The following is a 20,513-nucleotide window of genomic DNA, read 5'->3' as shown; positions in this document are numbered from 1 at the left end:
CTCCCCTCCCGCCCACACACACATCTTCACTGTAATCACTCACATACATCATACATACAGTACTCTGCTTGCAATAGTAAGTCCCTTCACCATACTTGCAGTACACTGCCCCCCCCAATACACAGCACATTGTCTCATGAGGAAGCTTCTCCAACACACATATTGCACACTGCCCTCTCCCCACATATACAGCACACTATCCCATCTCCCTTGTCATCCCCCCAACACACACACCAAGACCCCTGGCAGTTGGGTTAGCCCCTTGGGCCGTGGATCTGCCCAAGGTTTCTTCCTTGGTAAGGGAGTTTTTCCTTGCCCCTGTTGCTCTTGGGTGCTCCTTGTTGGTGCCCCCCCCCCCCCCAATCCCAATCCTCCCCCACCTTTCTTATGCAGCCCTTGTTGGTGCCCCCCCCCCCCCCCCATAAATGCACAAATAGGCTGACACCAGACATAATTTCACTGCATTTCTTACTTCCAGTAACTATATGCATGTGACAATAAACTTCCTTGTATCCTTGTATCCTTGTTACAGTAACATGTTATTATGGTCATCATTTCATAATGTCATAATCCCAGCATGCTGCTATCCCCTCCTCGTTACAGCAGCAGGATTTTATGCAATCATCGCGAATAAATACCACTGAGTACAGAGTAATGTCTGCTGCTTTGATTATCTTCACCCATCAACAAAATAGTCCTGTCAAACAAAGGTGAACAACTGATGCTGATTTGTAAATCACTACCACATGCAAATGCCCCTCTAAATCATACAAACACATAAACAGAGACATGCACACACACACACATGCATACAAACACAGACACGCACACATACACACATGCATACAAACACAGACACACACACAAACATACAAGCACACACAAACACACGCACATACACACACACACAAATACACAAACAATCATGAACACACCTTTTGACACCTCCCTGTGTTTTTGGATGAGTGCATGTGCGGTCTTAATCATTTCCCGGGCAGTGCACATTGCTCATGCCACACTTAATCACATCCCCTCGGTATGTCCGTCAACAAAAAAGGAGGCCTGTTTAATTCTGTGTCCTGGCGTTTGGAAACCATGAGTAATGTGCGAACCGAAGCAGCACTCTTGCTGATGGAGAACAGGGATTTGTTCTGTGGGGAGAGGAGGTTAGGATGGCATGCCCGGATCCTGGAGTTATCCTATCCCTCCACACTCCATAGCAGAGAGAGACAAAAATAACAGGGTTCTGGAGGCGCCATAAACAATGGTTACAAAAGAGAAAAGAAAAACATGTAAACATACGCAAGGCCAAATCACTTTCACAATAGTCTGTGGACACAGCTCATGGCGTGAGTAGCCTGTATGTATGTACTCTGCAGATATAGAGTACTTTATTCATCCACTGTTTTGTTATAGTGGGGTGTTGGGTAGGAGTGCTCAGTTGAAGGCCATACAGATGCAATGTGCAGGCTTTCAAAGATGAGTGAAGAAATTCCACAGGAGACATATTATGGAAAGCCTGGAAAACATTACTGTTGTTATTGGTTTTGTGGGAAAATGAGACACTCAGTGGAAGGCAGTAATCTTAAATAACCCATGTGATCATGGTCTCATTCTCTCATTTTCTCTCTCTATCAATGGATTAATGTCAGTTAAAGGAAAAAAGTGGTTTGGACTTCAGTGGTAAACATTTGAGAGGACCAGAGAATTGTTACATACACAAATATTATACATAGCTCCATTCCTGATAACCTCAAATGTACATATGCACTTTCACCAGCTGGGAAAAGAAGAGTCTAAAAGACACGAGTCAGGATAAAAATAACGACTCGTTTGTTTTCTCCTTTTTTGAGTGTTTTTTTTCATTGACTTTTAACAACAAGGACCTAATGAAGCCTTTTAAGGGTTAAAACAATTCAGCCAATAACAAAACAGAGAAAAGTAGAAAAAAAAGTTTGTTTCAGACTCTTTTCAATTATCTTTTTTTTACTCATCCTGTCCTGCACGTAGGATGAGTTCAAATTACCTCTTCCTCCAAGACTCAGTTTTTCCCCCTGTTTACCGAACTCTGTTCTTATCCTTTTACTGTGGCGTCTAAGTGTGACCAGTTCGGTATGTGTCTGATCTTCCACTCAGGCAGAGAGATCAGATGTGATTGGATCGCACCACGCCTGGAAGATGGCTGCTGCTCCATGTCTCTATGCATCTATGCAATGATGGATTTTTTATAAGCCCTGGAATAAAACGAGAGAAAAAAAAGATTTTTTTTTTTCAAAAAAAAAAAAAAGACAATTTGTTGGGCTTTCCTCCCAGCGAGAGTTCGGTTGGAGAGGAGAGGGCGTGAATAAAGAGAGGAATGAGGTGTGTTTGCCAGGGGCAGGCCGCAGCTCTTGGAGTCTGGAGCAGTGGTGGTGGTGGTGGTGGTGGTGGTGGTGGTGAGGGGGTCAGGGAGGGGAGGTGCTGGGGGGTGTAGGCTGGGGGTGTGAGTGAGTGGGGGAGTATGTGAGTGTGGAGATTGGAGTGGTTGGCTGGCTCATCCACTCACATGCTGCACTATGGCACCTTTCTCCACAGTGAAAACAATAGGCCACATGCGCACCCCTGACATCTCACACAAAGTGCTCCATGTTGAGCCCAACACCCCGACCCCCACCCACCCATCCAGATTTCCACAGAGTCTCAATCTCGCATCGCCTTGTGTGTGGTTGAGAAGGCCATTCGCACCCAAATACTGTCACCACTGCACACAAATGTACCATAAATTCAGAGATAAAGAACAATGTGTGATAGGATTTGACACAGTGACTGTAATTCATTAATGAATTAATGAGTAAAATGAAAGTTGGTCTCACATTGTCATGACAAACTGTGATTGAATTAGCTAAACTCTAAAGTGGTTCAGAGATGGATTGTGGATGAAAATAGTTTTGACACAACTGATCACATACAGATGATGTATTCTCAAAACAAGGGAGCACCCTATTCATTCGTGGGATATAAGAAAACAAAACAAAACAAAACATTACTTCAGCATTACTTTCTGTCTGACACATCATTTGTCTACGTGACAAACGCAGCAGGAACATATTGAAGTCATAAGGAACTTGTCTCTTGCTGAGCCGCCAGACGTAGCCTACGATCGAACTGTTTGAGAGGATTATCCCGGAACACCCTGGCTCCCTCGCGTAGGGTTTGCGATGCGGCCTCAGTCGGCAGGGTTCCACGACAGAACCAGAAACACGATCTCAAGCCTCACTTCAACTCTTCTCCTCGGCATAAAGAGCTCTCCAGACGGCTGCCAGCTCAAACCGAAAAAATAAGAACTAGAAAAGAGAATGTTTCAAATATTGATGTTTAATATGATGTGAACTGGCTGAACTACAATGTTCCCCAGAGATAGTAATGCATTCTAGGAACCGAAGAAAAAACGAAGATCCAGAATGAATGTTGAGGATTTGTTGACTTCTTAAGGACACTGCTTGTGTTCAGGTATCAGCTACTGTAGGCAAGCGTGGCTTCAGATGCAGAGCTCATGGTGACACCATCAAGTAGCCATGCACAGTTCACAGGCAAAAACGGGTATTGATTGCTACAGAAAGTAACATTCTTCAAATAGCTGTCAGTTTTTATGAGGCGCTAAGCCCCCCACAGGGTCGTGTGGTGGTAGGGTAGGATCAGCACTGGGACTCAGCAGACGATCTCTTCAGCTTCGACAATCTCTGCTGTCAGCAGCACCAGCAGTTGTTTTGAGTTCAGACTTTGGCTATGAAGTCCCCCCCCCCCCCCTTCCACCTCAGTGCTGCCAAACACATTCCACACTGCTGATATGACAGATCATGGTGGAATGGCTCATGCTTCGTGGACGTGCTTTTTTCTTTCATTTGATTCATGTTTTGCACTTTTTCACTGCACGCTTTGCCAACAACCTAAACTGTATTACACAGAGAGGGGCCCCATGCACACTTACATTTGTGATTACAGTACTAAGCCCATCAATGTGCACTTCCACCACTAAGGCAGTATAACACAGGGTGGTACTAGTAGCCTAGCAGTAGTGGTAGTCACATGCAAAGTAGAAGCAAGCAGTAGTAGTAGTACATTGTATTATTAGGTTTCACTTCTTTAGAGTCTGAGGTGTGTCATCCACTTTTCAGTAGACAGATGTGCCTTAAAAATCTAAAAATCACTAATCCAAAAGTGTTATAAGCAACTTAATGCACATATTCAGCTCAAACTCAGCACCCATAATGCATCTGTGGTAGCAACATCATTAGTATTAGTATTACTAGTAGTGCAGCAGCAGCAGCTGGAGTAATAGCAGCCAGCAATAGAGGTACATGGTATTAGTAGTAGTAACCGTGGCACTACACGTGATGTAATGGTTGGAGTATTGAAGTGCAGTCCCAGGGAGAGGTATTGAGTGGAGTGTATGTGTGTAAGCTCTGGGTTGAGAACTTGTGGAGTAGTCTAAGTAGACTGAGACGTTGGCACGGCATGCTGGAGACAGACTGAGGAGAGTTGTGAGAGAGGCCTGATCTCTCTGTGTGTGTGTGTGTGTGTGTGTGTGTGTGTGTGTGTGGGTCAGATGCTTGACAGTAAGGGTGTGAGCTGACACTGGAGGTGAGGGTACGGAAAAGGGACTATTGGTATGTGTGTGTGTGGGAAGGAGGGTGGTGCTTGTCGGTGTGTGTGAAAGACAGAGAGAGAGAGAAAGAGAGAGAGTGTGTGTTTGCGCGTGTGTGTGTGTGTTGGTACTGGAGCAAGGCCTTTAGTCTGTGGGGTGTCTGTATGTGAGTGGGGTGAGGGTGGCATGCCCAAGAGCTGCAGCGTTGGGAACATCACTCCCCCAACCCCCCACTGCCCCACATGAGAAATCAGCTCGCCGTCACTCCCAGGAAACATGTTAGTGTGCGAGGGCCAGGAGACACGTCTGAGTGGCACAGACATCTCGAGTCCTTAGAGTGGCTGCCGTGTGCATGCTATTTAGTGACATGAGGATAACCCAGTCAGCAACCCATTAAACTGACACCTCTGATTACAGCTGCAGACCAGCGGTCTGGAGAACAAATACCCGACTAAGTCCAACAAGCAGCTAAGCAAAGCAGATTGTTTTGGAACCGTCCGGGTGGTAAATCAATCTTTACAGTTTTTGAAAGTATCTGTATTAGAAAATGAGACTCAGACAAAAACTATTCTTTTTCGCCGGAAAAAATATCCATAAATACAGTGAGCCAAACCATATTATCATTCCATAATCCATCTAATTGATATTTTAGGGGACAGCTCTTTGAATGCCTGGCTCAGCCTCACTAAACCGACATTAGACTTTGGCAAGGTCACACGGGCTCTTCAGCTTTCTGATACATACATAGAAATGCCTGTATTGCATTGCTGGAAATGTCAAAAACAGATTCATTAACAGGCAGAGAAAAAACACTGGCAAAGTTATCCCAGCTCCTCTTCAGAGAATGTCAGTCAGAGGCGGTTATGTTGGATTGCTGCTGCATTTCTGGTGCTCACATTCTTTTGATAGGAGAAGATTTAGAGGAGAACAAAGCACATTCCACAGACATGCAGTCATGGGCCTGACTTAGCGGCTTGCTCATAAGCAGGACATATATGAAATACACATTATATAATCTATCTATTTGTCTGTTTGTCAGTCTGTGTGTCTATCAGTCTGTGTGTATATGTTGGGGGGTCCTGCCAGTTTTAATCAAGACTGTACTCTATATCTACATACTGGATATGCAGCAACTGACCAAATGAATGTGGTACATCACCATCATCATATACATCATTCTGTATTCATCTCTTGGTTCCTAGTCATGTGTTTCCATGGTTATGTCATGCCACTGATCATCAAAGTAGTGTTTTGTAAGCTGCCATGGGAGCTTCCCATGCACCATGGAAATGCCAGTGCAACAGCTTCAGAACAGGTCGATGAGATCAGCATCTCACCACATCCTCCGTAACAGGCACCGCTAGCAGGGGGACGCTGTGGGAAAGAAATAGCGAAGGAAAAAAGGAAAGGAAAGAAAGAGAAAGGGAGGTCATCGATGAGGAGTGTGAGACACACGAAGAGAGAGAGAGAGAGAGAGAAGTAGACCCCGTAGTACATTATAGACCAGGCGCAGAGAATGTTCATCCATGCGACAATCTGATCCTGTTTTTGGGTGCCGTGAGAGGGCTTAAAGCGATATTGTTACCTATTGTTAGTGGAAGGGTATTCTTTAAGAGCCATTGAGTGGTTGCCCTCCTGGTGTCAATTACGTCATTCGTAGCTTGTAAAGGTAATTATAGAAACCCACATAGTGTTAAAGAGTTGATTTAACACAGCTCTTATAGAGGCTTACGAGGGTGTGCTGAACTGACGTCACCCTACAGCTATTATATTCAAGGGTTTTTGTCTTCGTAGTGAGTGTGTTTATGTGATGTGTATTTGTGTGTATGTGTGTGTGTGTGTGTGCATGTGTGTGTGTGTGGTGGGGGGGGGGGTTATACAGGAACTGTTCTGGTCACCTGCTTGCTATTCCTATCACAGTTTACCTCTGCAAAAATGATCCAACCTTAATAACAATGCCGATCCAATGAAATCAGTTCTACCCAAATGCCTTTTATGGGCCCTGACATAAGGCTGCTGGGACGTGTGGCTGGCCAATAACGGCGAACCACAGGGGCTGCTGGGATGGATGGCGCGCCAACCTGGGCGAGCCAAATTTCACTCTGACAAATAAAAAATGGTGGGGGGGTTCTTTCAAAGCGTAAGACGTTAGCGAGGGAGGCGTCCAAGACCTCGGTGCATAACAGCCTCCGCATCGCCCAGGCGATGTGAGGAAACAGCCGCTTGGACGCAACAGTCCATTGGATGGCAAAACACCATGGCAGACGCATGCTGCGGCAGTGTGCCATCTCACAAGTAGAGCATGGGACGGGACCCACGCTGGGATTCTCCTAAAGCAGACACACACACGCACACACAGACACACACACACACATACACACACACACACACCAGGGTTGTGCACAATTCGAATTGCAATTCTGCTTCCTGTTTGCGACCTCAATTGAAATGCAAGTGAAATTCATGAATTGAATTGGAATTTAAGAGCCAGTTTCAATTCAATTCTGGAATTTTGCACAAGCCTGACACACACACACACACACACACACACACACACACACACACACACACACACGCACACACACACACACACACAGAAACACACACACACACACAGACACACACGCACACGCACACACACACACACGCATACACACACACACACACACACACACACACACACACACACGTGCACACATACACACACACACACACATGCACACATGCACACACACACACACGCGCATAAAAAGCCTCCTGATTCAATACTGGGGCAGTGCAAACTTCTACAAAGGGAGAATGGGGGATCATTGTACTGTATGTATGTGTGTATGAGGATACAGTGGAGTGGGGGTATGAGAGGGGGGTGTGGCGCTGAGATGTGTGGGAAAAAGAGCAGGACTCAACTGTGAACTCGTGGTGTCTGTAGATACCCCCGCCTCCCCTTCCCCATGTCTTTATTTGAATCACCTCCACAGCACTTGACCCCGCTGTAGAGACCATGAGCCATTTAAGGGCTCTTTGCTGCCCAACAAGATGACTGCGTTCTCCTCCGCAGCTCTGTGGCAGCTGCTGTGCTGTACGTGCCCTGAAAGGAGCGTGAGCTGAACGCCGGGTTCCATTTCCCCCCAGAATCCCTAGATTAGGGCGCAGCGCAGCGCAGCGCAGGAATCAAAAGCATTACAGCCATGAGAGATTCCATATCGCAGTGTGTCGTCTGGGAGCTCTGGGGCTGTGGAGACGCAGGAGAGCGGAGCGAAGAGGCGCTGCGTGGTGGCCGCCATGTTTGCTAGGTGCTGATGATGAGGTCCAGACAGCCTGCCCCAGACATCAAGACTCTCTCACACACACACACACAGCATGGCCACACGCACATGCATGTGACCTATGGATTTATCTATGTGTGTGTGGGAAGGTGGGACATAACACACAACACACACACACTTAGTATGGCAACATGCATATGTGACCTATAGTAGATGTACATGTGTCTGTGTGTGTGTGTGTGTATGGGGTGAGGGGGAACATGCCACATACATACACACACACACATTCACACACACATCATACATACACAAACACGCACACAATATTCAAGCAACCATCCATAGGAATAATTTCATTGATAGGAATTATTTTAATAAACACAGTGTGAGTGTGAGTTCTCATTGTGAAGGCCACACTACCACACTGTCCCATATTGAGAGGCTATCTGCTCCAGTCCTATAGCCACGCAGTGCATTGCGCTTCAGTGCAGGCCCACACCTGCTCCGTATTAGTTCTTCTGCGAAGAGGAAAAACAAGATGAGGCAGCTATAACAGCCTGTGCTTTGGACAGCAAAGCTTCTTTCCACTTCTTTCCACGTCTCCTCGATGTGTGAATTGACAAATCGCCATGACAGCATCTTTCCTCGCGCCCTGCCGGGCGTTAGTTATCGAGCGGAACACACTCCGCACACTCCGTTGAACTTTCAGGCATGTTCTCGTCCAAACACATCACGATGGACGTGAAGGCACTCTATTTGGGTTTACTCACGCGCCTCTTCAGGCCCTGACCAACCCAAGTCCTTACAGGGGTTATCAAGTGGTTGTGTGAGAGGGGTCAGTCTGTGTGTGTGTGTGTTTGTAAAACTTAATGGGCACTACTGAGTAGGTGGGGCACTAGAGGAGCCTTAAGATACTATATATATATATATATGTATGTATCTCATGTACAGTGCCTATAAAAAGTACTCACCCCCTTGGATATTTCCACTTTTACTGCTTTTATAAATGGAATCTAATCCACTCTTTAATGTTAAAGTGAAAGCAGATTTCTACAAAGTAATATTAATTCATTAAAAGTATATAATGCAAAATAAGCGATTGCATAAATAGTCACCCCCTTCAAGTCAGCATTTAGTAGATGCACCTTTGGCCGCAATTAAAGAATGAAGCCTACGTAGAGGTCTCAGTTAGGCTTGCCAAGTCCAGCCACAGATTTTCTATAGGATTGAGGTTTGGGCTTTGACTCTAGAACATTCACCTTGTTGTCTTTAAACTATTTCTGTGTAGTTTTCACTGTATGCTTCAGCTCATTGTCTTGCTGGAAAGTAAATCTATAAGTCGACCTTCTATCAAGAAGTTCCCCACAGCATGATGCTACCACCACCATCTTCAAATTAGGGGTGGTGCATTTTTGGCAAAAAATTTAATCTAGTCTGATGGCCAAAAAGCTCAATTTTGTTCTCATCAGACCAACGAACCTTTTTTCCATTTGACCTTGGAGTCTCCCACATGTCTTTGGGCAAACTTCTCACTTCAGTATACCCCCTGCTGTTCATAGAGGCATAGAGGCAGTGAGGTCAGCACCGGTCAGCTTCTACTCTCCTCCTTCAGCTGCTCTCCAGAGTTTCCCTCTGCTTTGGGTGGTTTACCTCTGGCCATCTGGGCTCATTCGGACTGAGAGTTACAGAATGGCCGCCAGCTTAGCCTACCTCCTTTAGTTTTGTCCAGAAAGCCTCTTCGCGTTCTCCTCTGTGTGCCACTATTTTTCCACAATATCAATTCCAAACAATAATGGAGAAATTCCTGACACTTGCTCTTGAGGTTTTAGAATTAATTTCTATTTTTTGTCACATACAACTAATTTAGTCTTTTCTCACAGCAACACAAAACTAAGTATCGCTAATGGAATGTCACCCCTCCCAGTCCTCTCCCATGGTTACGACACCATTCCCAGGGACTCATTTCTTCAGGCTGAATCCCTCTTTTTCATTCCCTCTCCTCTGACACGTTCCCCAATTGGTCCTGCAGGGTTCAGCCCGCTTGGCTTCATCATTTGGCATTATCACTTTGCAATGTGCAAAATGTTAAAAACGAATGAAAAAATCAAAATGTCAAACACAACTAAACGATCAAGTCAAACGAAAAGTGATCAATAATAAACATTTTATGAGGGATGAATTTTATATGATTTTTGTGTGTTTGGATACTGGCATACTACAGGTATTTCAGTATTATATTGTTTTGTATTTGTATGTTGCTTTGGACAAAAGCATCTGCCAAATCCCATAACCGTAACCATAACCATAACCATTCCATCTGGACTGAATACATTTCTGAATCCGATTATGTCCGCTGGAGAATTTACCAATCAGAAAGTACTGTAAAATGTTACTTCCTGTGAGAGTGAGTAACTGTTTCTGGTACCAACACATACTAAAACCTTGACACTCACAGCCGTCGGATAGTCTGTCAATTGTTAGTTATAGTGCAATAGGTTTGAAAGTAGGGGGATTTAAAAACAAGATTCTGATTCTGATTGCTGGGAGGAGCTGTGGTGTCGAGGGCAGCATCCTGACCACAAGCACAGGTCTGAGTGCTCACAGGGCCCTAGGGGCAGGTCAAGTTCAGCCCGCGGTCGTGTCCCAATCTCATCCCCATCTCACTCTCCCACTCACTTCCTGTCAATTTCTAGTGTCCGGTCCAAATAATGGCAAAAAGCCCCAGAAATGTATGACAAATGATATGAATAGTGTTGACATCCAACCATGTATATCAGCACGAACAAACCTACAGAATGCTGCATGCAAAGAGAATCCCTGAACGACATCTGGATGGGAGGCCTGAGGGAGATGAGCTATGTAATCTCCGTGGTGAAGCGTGTGCGCTCATGTGTGCGTGTGTGTGTGTAAAATATGGAAAGTGTTTTCTGCTCTGCTGCCCGCTAATGAACTGAGTCCACCCGCATGTCTGACCCCAGACAAGGGTGTTGTCGTCCGATACGGCTGATGACAGACACGCCCACGTCACTTTCCTGCTCTGCTCCTTCTCCGTATCTCTGTACGTGTCCAAAAGACCCTACACCCCTATTTCCCCAGTCATTCACACTGGGACTGACAACCACCCAGCTTAGATAGAGCACTGTAAAGACACAAGATATCAACACATTCAAAATTATGCATCTACTGGCAATGTATGCATATGCAAACACACACACACATGTGCACATGAATCATCATTCGCAAATGTACAAATGAAAACATGACAACAAATGGGCGACGAAAGCTTTGCTTAAGGGAGGACACAATTGCAATTAGGACTGTGGTATTTAATAATAAAAGATGCTCAGATATAAAACTATATGTACAATGTCATATAATCATTCATGAACACCATATTCCTTGCAACGTCATATTTAAATACATATAGATCGCTGAAACCACAGTACTCAGTCTCAATCACACATTCGAATATGTGTGGGTTCTCTCCAGTTCTTCATGCGTGTGCCTGTGAAGGTGTCACACCGCTATCTTTCATTAACGTCAGAGCAAATCAACTGCTTGAGAGAGCTGCCTTGCATACTGAGGGAAGGTTCCCCGTGACTGAAATGGCCCAGACTCAAAGCAACATTGTGGGGATCATGGAAGTCATGATTATGGGAGATGATAAAGACAAAATTAAATGTTGGTTTTCATTTTCATGGCCATAATTAGGCTAGCACTAGTTATCTGCTATAAAGGGCTTATGTGGCAAACTGTACCAATTCATTGTTTTCATTTAAAAAAAAAAAGAAAAGAACAAAAATGAAAAGGGCATATACAAAGAAAATAAACAATAATCTTATCCCTGATGAATGTAGTTGAAAAAGAGGTGTGCTATTTTCCAACATAATTTAACATACAACCACCCCACCCCCTTCCTCTGGATCTACAGGGTTTCTGAGTAGTCTTACAGACTATAGAGTCATTTAGAGATTCCATAGCCACAGACCTTCATGTTCCACTGCGGCTTCAGGGAGATGGACACGGATGTGCAGCTTCCTGGAATCTCCCGCCATGTCTACCCAGCCATTTCTGACCACCCTGGAGCTCCTTTCTGCGGTTGCACTTCTCCTGCATGGGCATGGACTCTGGGACGGACTGGAGTCTGGTTCGGAGGCCGACTCTGACCGCTCCACTATCAGGATTCCCTCCCCAGACCCCCTGACTCTTGCACCCAGAAATGACAGCCAGCAGGCCTTTCAGCATCATTACTTTTAATATAATTTCAATGATTATAGAAATGCTTAAAGAAGTGCAAATTGGTCAGATATGTCTTAGTAGCGTCATATATATATATACTGTACATATATATGATCATGTGGTATGGTGTCAGTCTTTCTGCGGGTTCCCCCAGGACATGACCTCTACAGCTGCTTAGGCTCTGGGCCGGTCACTTGTCCGAGTTCTTGCGCGGCCGTCGGAAGCTGGGCATGTTCTCGTTGAGCGCATAGATGCGGCGGGAGAACTCCTCCAGGCCGGCCGTGTCCAGCTCTCCCAGCACCTGGTCATCGCACTCCACGGCTACCGCGTGTTCCACGGGGATGTTACCCCCGGGGAAGTCCTCCAGCCGGCCGCCCGCGCCCAGGCTCAGGCCGAGCCCCATGCCCAGGCCCATGCCCAGCCCCAGGGCCTCCGTGCCCATGATCTCCTCCGCCCGCTCCACCGGGCAGCACATCTCTGCTGCCGGGGCAGGTGCCGCCGCCAGGCCATCCCCGAGCAGCGCCGAACCGTTCATGGTGCCTGGGTGCTGCTGCTGCTGCTGCTGCTGGGTGACCGTCTCCTCAGTCGCCGTGGCAACCTGATGTTGTTGGGTGGTGGACGCCATGGAGTCGTCGGCGGAGGCGGTCGACTCTGACTGGGAACGAGACTTCTCCAGATCGGCCTCCGCCCCTGCTGCCTCCTGGGCGTCCGGCTCGGCCGCCACGGGCTGGGCCTCCAACGTTTCGGCCAGATCGATGGCCGGCTCTAAGGAGGGGGACAATTCCTGGTCAGGGTCGTCAGAGGCGGCTGCCAGTGGGTTGGGGATGGTGGCGGTGGTGGGCTGGGCCATGGTGGTGTCGTAGCTGGACGGCGGGCTCTGGTACTTGGGCTTGTCGGCCTCGGAGCCGGCCCGCTTGCGGAGTGCCCGGTCGGGGGAGCCATCCAAGTCAGGCGGCGAGGGCATGTCAGAGGCCATGGACACACTCAGCTGGGACTTGATGGGCACAGGGATGGACGAGGACACCTGGTACCGGTCACTAGGAGAAGGCAGAGAAAGATAGAGTGATAGAGAGGAGGGGTGGAGAGAAGGAGAGGGAGAAAGACAGGCAGTGAGATGGGAAGAGAGAGAGAGAGAGAGAGAGAGAGAGAGAGAGAGAGAGAGAGAGAGAGAGAGATGTGAGTTATTGTTATGTTAAAAAAGACTCTATGCACCCGTCTACATCATCATTAGGGGTTACAATACAACCATATCACCTGTACGATCAGAAAATCTTTGTGCACGACCAGTAATGGGACACTGTAGGCTACACAAAATGAAGTTCTTTAAGCAAATATAGGTAAATAGCCTAACACAGAGTAAATGCATCTACACTCAAAATCACATCCTTATCATACAGAAAGGGCAGAAAATAAGCTAACATAGGGAAGTGACAGGCAAAACTAGAGGATCAGAGAGGGACTAGGACAGAGCCAGCACCTGGGGATCATTATCTCTCCAGACAGCCATTGGGACACTGTTCTAAGCCTGGCCTTGCTCGTGTCTAATGGTGCACATTCACGCTAAAGACTTGTAGCCACTCGGGGGGTAGCCCCCTGCCTGGACCCTGTACAGACACGATGAAGGTCACAGAAGTTCTCCTTCATTACTATTCCATGGTCTCCTGCTGATGAGGTCATACATACTGGACATGAAAGGAGCTTCCTTTCAGAGCCACTTATGGTGCAGGAGATCTATGGACCTTGATTAATTGGAAAGAGTTATGTCTTTAACTTTGTCTTCTGTTTGACCAGAGGGCCTGTTCGTTTGGAAGGCATTCAAAGTAAAAAGGTTTCATGAGAGTCTTTTGTCTTGAAAATTCACAAGGAAAAGATCATTAACTTGGCCAGTACACAATCAGGATCAATATCTATGATGGGGTTGCTCATAAACCACAGGCAATATGAAAAATAACTGTGTAATAGTAACTCGTTTGCATGGAAATATAATAAGGCTTATAAGGGTTCTTATGAACAAAAAATGATGCCTTCTTGTACTGCTGTTTCCTATTTGAACAGGGAATTTGCCATTAATAAAAACTAACTAGATTTCCAAGGGATCGTTGTGTTTTCAGTTACATAAAAAATACAAGATATTTCACAAGAAGCAAATCAGAAAAAAAAATATCAAACCATAACTTCACAAACCATGTAATGGTCTTGGAAAAAACAGAATGGGATGGGTATTAAAGATGACTTCAAAGACGACACAGCGTTTAATTTACGACCAGCCAGAGATCATCCTCGCGGAGAGAAAGCCACGGATGTGAAAACAGTCAGATAAACAGCAATTGCTGCGTCCGTCCCTTTGCCAGTAACCAGAGACAATCACAAACACGCTACTCAAAGGGATGCCCGGGAACTCATCGAGTCTGAGAGGCCAAGGCCAATTAAGCCTGCCTAATTTGGACCCGACAGCATTTTGGAGAAGGGCCCCCAAGTGGAAACATATGGCTACAGACGAGAAGCTTTTCAAGGTCTCCGTTGTTGTCTTTTTTCTGTTCTGTGAAAATTAGGTATTTATAGCAATCCATTTTTAAAATGGAGGGGGGGAAAAAAGGATCACTCTAAACATGCATCAAATCATGTTTGGCTAAACAAAAGTCCCTGCAAGGAAACTAAATGTGTATATTGGCGGACACACTGTGCGCGAATGCAGGCGTGCGTGTGTGGTGTGTGTGTGTGTGTATGTGTGTGTGTGATAAAAAGTGGACGTGAACAGTAACTGTGTGTGTTAGTATGTGTACTGCAGAAGGAGAGGGAGGTGTTTAGGGCTGGGAGCATACGAATGCCAGACAAACCTCCCCGAGTTGTCATAACATTTTTCACGCAGCACATTTTCTCTGCTGGCCTCTACACATTGCTTTTTATTATTGCCAATTTGGCTGCTCGGAGCTCCGTCTCTGGTTCTGATGTCTCAAGAGTAGGGGGAGAAATGGACCCGCTCAGTGAGCTCTTTGTTCCCCAGTGACAAACTTAGAATCAGGGGAGAAAACAGAAAACAAGACCCATTTGCAGCGCAAATCGCCACACATCACCTTTAGGGAAATGAGATCAGGACATCATTCTACAAAACAAGTCTACCTGAGATGTCACCTAAACAAGCTAGCCACAGGACAAAACAACGGACTCTTACAATCCACACTTTGAACAAGTATAGAAAAGTCTGGATCCTTCACCACAGAGTGACTGCTTCCAGAGCGGGGATCAACAGAGTGCCCGTGATACACAGTTTTAGGGCACACAGGTGGCTACAGATTTATACGCTGTCGTAACTGTCCTCTCTTCTCCCCCAACTCCCAGCATGCTCCTGGTGTGAGGGGCATGGAGAGAAGTGGGGTCTCTGTCCACCCCCTTCTCTCTCTGCTCCACCAGACAAACAACCTGTTGGGCTCTGCCCAGACCATTACATGCACTCCTGGACGCTCATAGGTGGCTTAAACTCATATTCCCTCCCTTCTCTTCTCTCCTTCTCTTTCAAAACAGTATTGTTTCACTGGGAAAAGGGCATACTTCCCTCTCTCCTGTTCCCAGTATTAGCGCCTGATATTCCAAACAGTCTTGGAATTTTACTAAACAAAATATTTCCAATGTCTCCGGTCCGGCTTGTCTCAAATTCAAGGCATAAGTCAACTTTAGATCCAGATCCTGTCGTGGGAGGGGTGGTTTTAGGTCGGAGTTGGTGGGCCAAAACAAACAACGAGAGATAAGATTGGGGCTTTGATGTGACTGTATTGGCAAGTCTCCCTTCTTTTCTCTTCTACACTCTACACATAGGTAGACGTTTCGCCTCCAAAAAAAACCTTCAGACCGCAACCAGGCTTCCAGAGAGAGAGAGAGAGAGAGAGAGAGAGAGAGAGAGAGAGAGAGAGAGAGAGAGAGAGAGAGAGAGAGAAAGAAAGAAGAGAGAGAGAGGGCTGGAAATAATAAGCTGTATCCTTGTCAGATCTCTGCCAGTCGGAGAGCAGCACATCTCCACAGCCGCAGCCAAGAACCTTTTTAAATACCGTTTCAACTATCCGGCTCTGTGGCAAATTCACAAGACGGAAAAGCATGACGTTGGGCCTTCTAATGCCTTAGTCTCACTGTGAAGTTCCAGCACATGTATTAAAAGATGAAACTGAAAGTGACACACGTCTCTGAAAAGTCTCAGAGAAGGTTGAACGTTGTGACTGAGAGCGATGTCATAGTTGAGGTTACCGAGGTGCGGCGTAGAGCGGGTTTCTCCGGGTCAGAACGTGTAGAATGGTGCTCGGCGAGGACCTCTGATTAATTGGGGAGAGTGCAGCACCGGGCCGCTGGAACGCTCCTCCAGATGTGAGCGTAGAGCAGTGAGCACGTCCATGCAGTGGCCTCTGGGACCACTTCATTGCTCAGGATGCAAATCTAACAAGACAGCTCCACAGATCCCGCCTGATTCACCACACGGTCCAGTGTGTGTGTGTGTGCGTGTCAGGCAATGTACTATACATATGCATGAATATACATGTAAGGTATGTGCATATGGTATGTCCGCTTATCATCACTTTCAGCCCAATTTATACTTTGTATCCAGATACTGTACAACACTGATAGAACATAAAATAGAGACATGACGATTTAGAATTGATCAGTCTTGAAACTTGGAACAGAGCAGGAAATGACTTAATATTTTAATCTCGCATGTAAGTCAGAAATATATTTCAATGCACTGCTGGTAGGCTATGTAGGAAACAATGTTCATGATGGTTTTTTTGCGGATAATGTGGTCAGAAAAGAGAAAGAACAATGGGCGGCGGTGAAAACGAGACAGTGAGAGAGAAGGTGATGAGATCGTCCAGCAGTGTTCCCCAGGATTCCAGATGCTATCTGCGCTGTGTTCTCCAGGGAATCTTCCAAACCTGGGAGCACAGCGAGATTCCGTTCCAGGGCGCTGTGTCTAATCATCCCGCTCTATCCCAGAGGCCTCCGTTTTTACCCCTCTCTCCATGTGATCTGCTGGGAGGGTGGTTACAAAACAGGGAACTCCTGCCAAGGTGTTGGGGCCACAACAAGGAGCCAGTTTTAACGCACAACTTGACTCCTTTTCACGAACCCTGCAGGCTGTTTGAGTTTCTCAGGAGAAATTATGATCTCATGTTCTCAATGTTGCTTTTGGTTGCTCCATGTTTGTCTTGAGCCTCCTCTACTTCTCCCTGCTCCATCTGATTGTGATGTTCTGCCACCATTCTGTTTGGCTTCTTCAGCATCTAAAACATCATCACTTCTTAACAGCCGCTGCTCTATATTGACCATGTCTCTCTCTCTCGGTCACACACACACACAAATTCTAAGACTAAAAGCTTTCTTCAGAAGAGTTTTTCATTGAAGTTTTCATTTAATTTAGATTACAACTAAGACTTAATCCTTGTCTGGGACACTGGCCCTAAATGTTTAGTTTCTGACTACAGCTACCAGGAGTCCCATTAACCTCTGTCAACCGTCCAAACTCTTAAAAAACAAAAAAACTTAAAGGAACCGTATGTAAGAAATGTACTTCAATCATAAAATGGCCCTGATATGTCACTAGACATTAAGAAATCATGTTCATTTCAAATACTTATACCACTGACAACAGTAGTCCGGCTAGGATATTGTCATTTAAAAAGTGAAGTTGCAGCCCTCAACTGATGTTGTGTTTTGGCCTCATGCGCAACCCTCCACCTATCTGCTAATCAAGAAGTCAGTAGTGTTTCGGCATCCGAGTTGGCAACCTCGAGTCAAGGGGGAGGGGGAGGGGGAGGGGGAGGGGATACAGCGCTCTACAGTAATTTGAAAGTGATTGCAGTACCAGTTTTGGCCACAATCTTACATATGGTTCCTTTAAAAACACCTACCTGAAAAAAAAAACTGACCACACATGTGGTCAACAATCCCCGACCCACTTTGTTCACATGCAGGCATGGAGAACCTCAAAGCCTTTCTTCTCCTCCATATCAAATTAATAGGCTAATCTCCTTGTCTAACAGATCCCTTTAACACTCCTCCTCCCCCTCCTCAGCAGCACAGAGCAGGCCGCCAGTGGAGAGAGCGCTCCGCTCTGCGTGTTGAATTGGCCATAAAACGAAGAGTTAGAGAGGGAACGCACAGTGGGGTGCAGGTATGGGAGTTCACAGGCGCTCCGACCTGGGCCCCGCAGCCGCCCCTGGGCAGCCCTTAAGGCCTGCCTGCATCCTTTCCTCTGCTCTCGTCTCCTCCACCCACCTCAGCCTCTTCACGGGGTAACTCCCTGCAGCTGCCTGCAGTCATGCATTTCTTTATGCTTCCATATTTCACGGATCTGGCCTGGCCCCCGATGCTGGAAACACTATCTGAATTGAGACTGTTTGAGAGGGGGAGCATGGAGTGGAAGAGATATTGTCGCTTTGGATCGCGAGGGGAGGGATGGAGGAGGTTGGGGTTGGGGGGCTGGTGAAAGGCACTACAAGCCGTCTGCAGCCAACATCAACAAAAATTCATGTGTTTACTCCATAATTCACTGCTCGGGGTTGACGATGGAGATAAGGTTTCTTCCTGTTAAGAGGAGCTAAGAGGGATCTTCTGTTGCAGGTCATGGGGGACATCTGCAAGGGACAAGGCGAGAGTAAAAAAAACATTTGCACATAGTGTACCTCCCATTAACAAGATTTATTAGTGAGTGGCGTTTTGGGCTTCAAGCTGTTCCCCAGAGGAAGGTGTTCCCTACTGCTACTAAATCCTTTTTGTCTAGCTGCAACTGACTGGTTTGATCACACAACCCCATTATGCATTCCTTTCTTCTTCTGAAATGTTTAAATAGCATGGCCACTTTAAATACATATTTGGTTTCATAATCCTATTCCACAACAAACAGACAGCACATACTTGTTCCAGCATTAAAGCTCGCCTCAGGGTTAGGATTAAGATGATTTACGAGGACTATATGGGGTTAAACATTGATAATACATAGTAAGCAATTTACAATTATTGAAACTGACTACTTGTGCTCTTGCATAAACGAAAATAATAAAACTGAATACCTTCAGCATTCTTCCATCTTTTAAGGCTGTTTACACGTGGCAGGCTTTTTCATAAACGGACATTTCACCATCTCCGTTTTCAAAAATAACATTGTGCACACCTGTCAGTTTTCAGAAAAGTTTTCATTTACACTAACACGGGTATATGCTATCAAGAGCATGGCAAACCTGTACGTGGCAGTGTAACGAGAAGCTTAAGCCCACGTTAGCCAATCAGAATCCCGAAAATAGCAACAACAGCAACGAATCACTTCCTCTTTCTCTTTTTAACTGACTAAAAATCTCCACCTCGTACCTGTTTAGACGCAAATGAGCAATTGGAGTTTTCCCAAAAAAACGATCAGCCCGGAGTTTTTAAAAACTCCGTTTGTGGGGGTTAAAACCTCCGTTTGCGTTTAAATGACGGGGTCAAACACAGAAAAATATCACTGTTTGCATCGTTTTCGTTGTCGTCTAAACACCACCTAAAACACATTCATTTCTCCGATCAGTGTCTGGTACAAGTTACAAGTTAGAAGATTTTATGATATACTGACCAGCCATATTAATCATGTTTATTCCTATCTTTTCAAGGAACAATAATCATGTCCATTCCTGGAGTTATGATATCTCTTGATGTGACTGCAGTACTGGCCAGGTGGGTTCTGAGGTGAGGTTCCCCACTTCCCTGTAAAGCATTTTGAGGGCCTGGGAAAGGGCTCTATAAATGCGATGTGTTGCTGTTATTTTGGTTTCATTTGGCAGATAAAGAATACCAAGAGCAGCACACATGTCCTTAAGCACACATCGGAGATCAAAATATTGACTGAAGCAGCAGCAGCTGTACGCATTTAGATTATATTTCCTAAATAAAAAAAAACATTATTTGTCATTCATTTGTTAAATGTACATCATTTAAAATGTTTATAAAATTGGTTGGGAATTTTCAGCTCACAACATTGTGACATATTATCCATGCGGTCACATATTTATACGCCTATAGTTTCTATGTGCTTTTCAATCTGTTCCTAGAGGGTTTCTGGTTGAAACGTTCCAAACCAATGCAGAAACTTTGAAATGAAAATTAATCGGACTAACGGTAACGGTCTACAAAATATTGATTTTAAGACTTTTTTTTTTTTTTTCGTCCCCAAGTTACCATTAGCTCAATGTTGTTTTCTGTGCCACTGGAAATGCCTTTTGTTTATGCAATTGAAAGGGTCTATACTTTTCAGCCTTTTTGTAAGGAGGCGTGTTGAGTAACAGACTGTAGAGTGGGAGAGTCGAAATGGGATAGTTCACGCTTTCTACTCCTCATACTTTCATTTAGACCTTCAAAAGAACTCATTGCAA

At 45.6% G+C, this 20,513-nt stretch overlaps 1 protein-coding gene across 2 annotated transcripts in view; it reads right to left on the bottom strand.

Annotated features, from left to right (window-relative positions):
- Positions 1-12,126: 12,126 nt before the first annotated feature.
- uvrag (UV radiation resistance associated gene) overlaps positions 12,127-20,513 on the bottom strand; it is an 87,534-nt gene continuing 79,147 nt past the window's right edge. For both annotated transcript variants that reach the window (XM_042092563.1, XM_042092562.1), the window contains exon 15: positions 12,127-13,166. In XM_042092563.1, coding sequence (XP_041948497.1) covers positions 12,320-13,166 — 847 coding nt within the window. In that variant the 3' untranslated portion in view covers positions 12,127-12,319. The remainder of the gene's footprint in view (positions 13,167-20,513) is intronic.

The sequence above is a fragment of the Alosa sapidissima genome, chromosome 5 (assembly GCF_018492685.1).
Source record: "Alosa sapidissima isolate fAloSap1 chromosome 5, fAloSap1.pri, whole genome shotgun sequence".
Lineage (NCBI taxonomy): Eukaryota > Metazoa > Chordata > Actinopteri > Clupeiformes > Clupeidae > Alosa > Alosa sapidissima.
The sequence above is the reverse complement of the archived record's forward strand: the minus strand, read 5'-3'. Positions and strand labels throughout refer to the sequence as shown.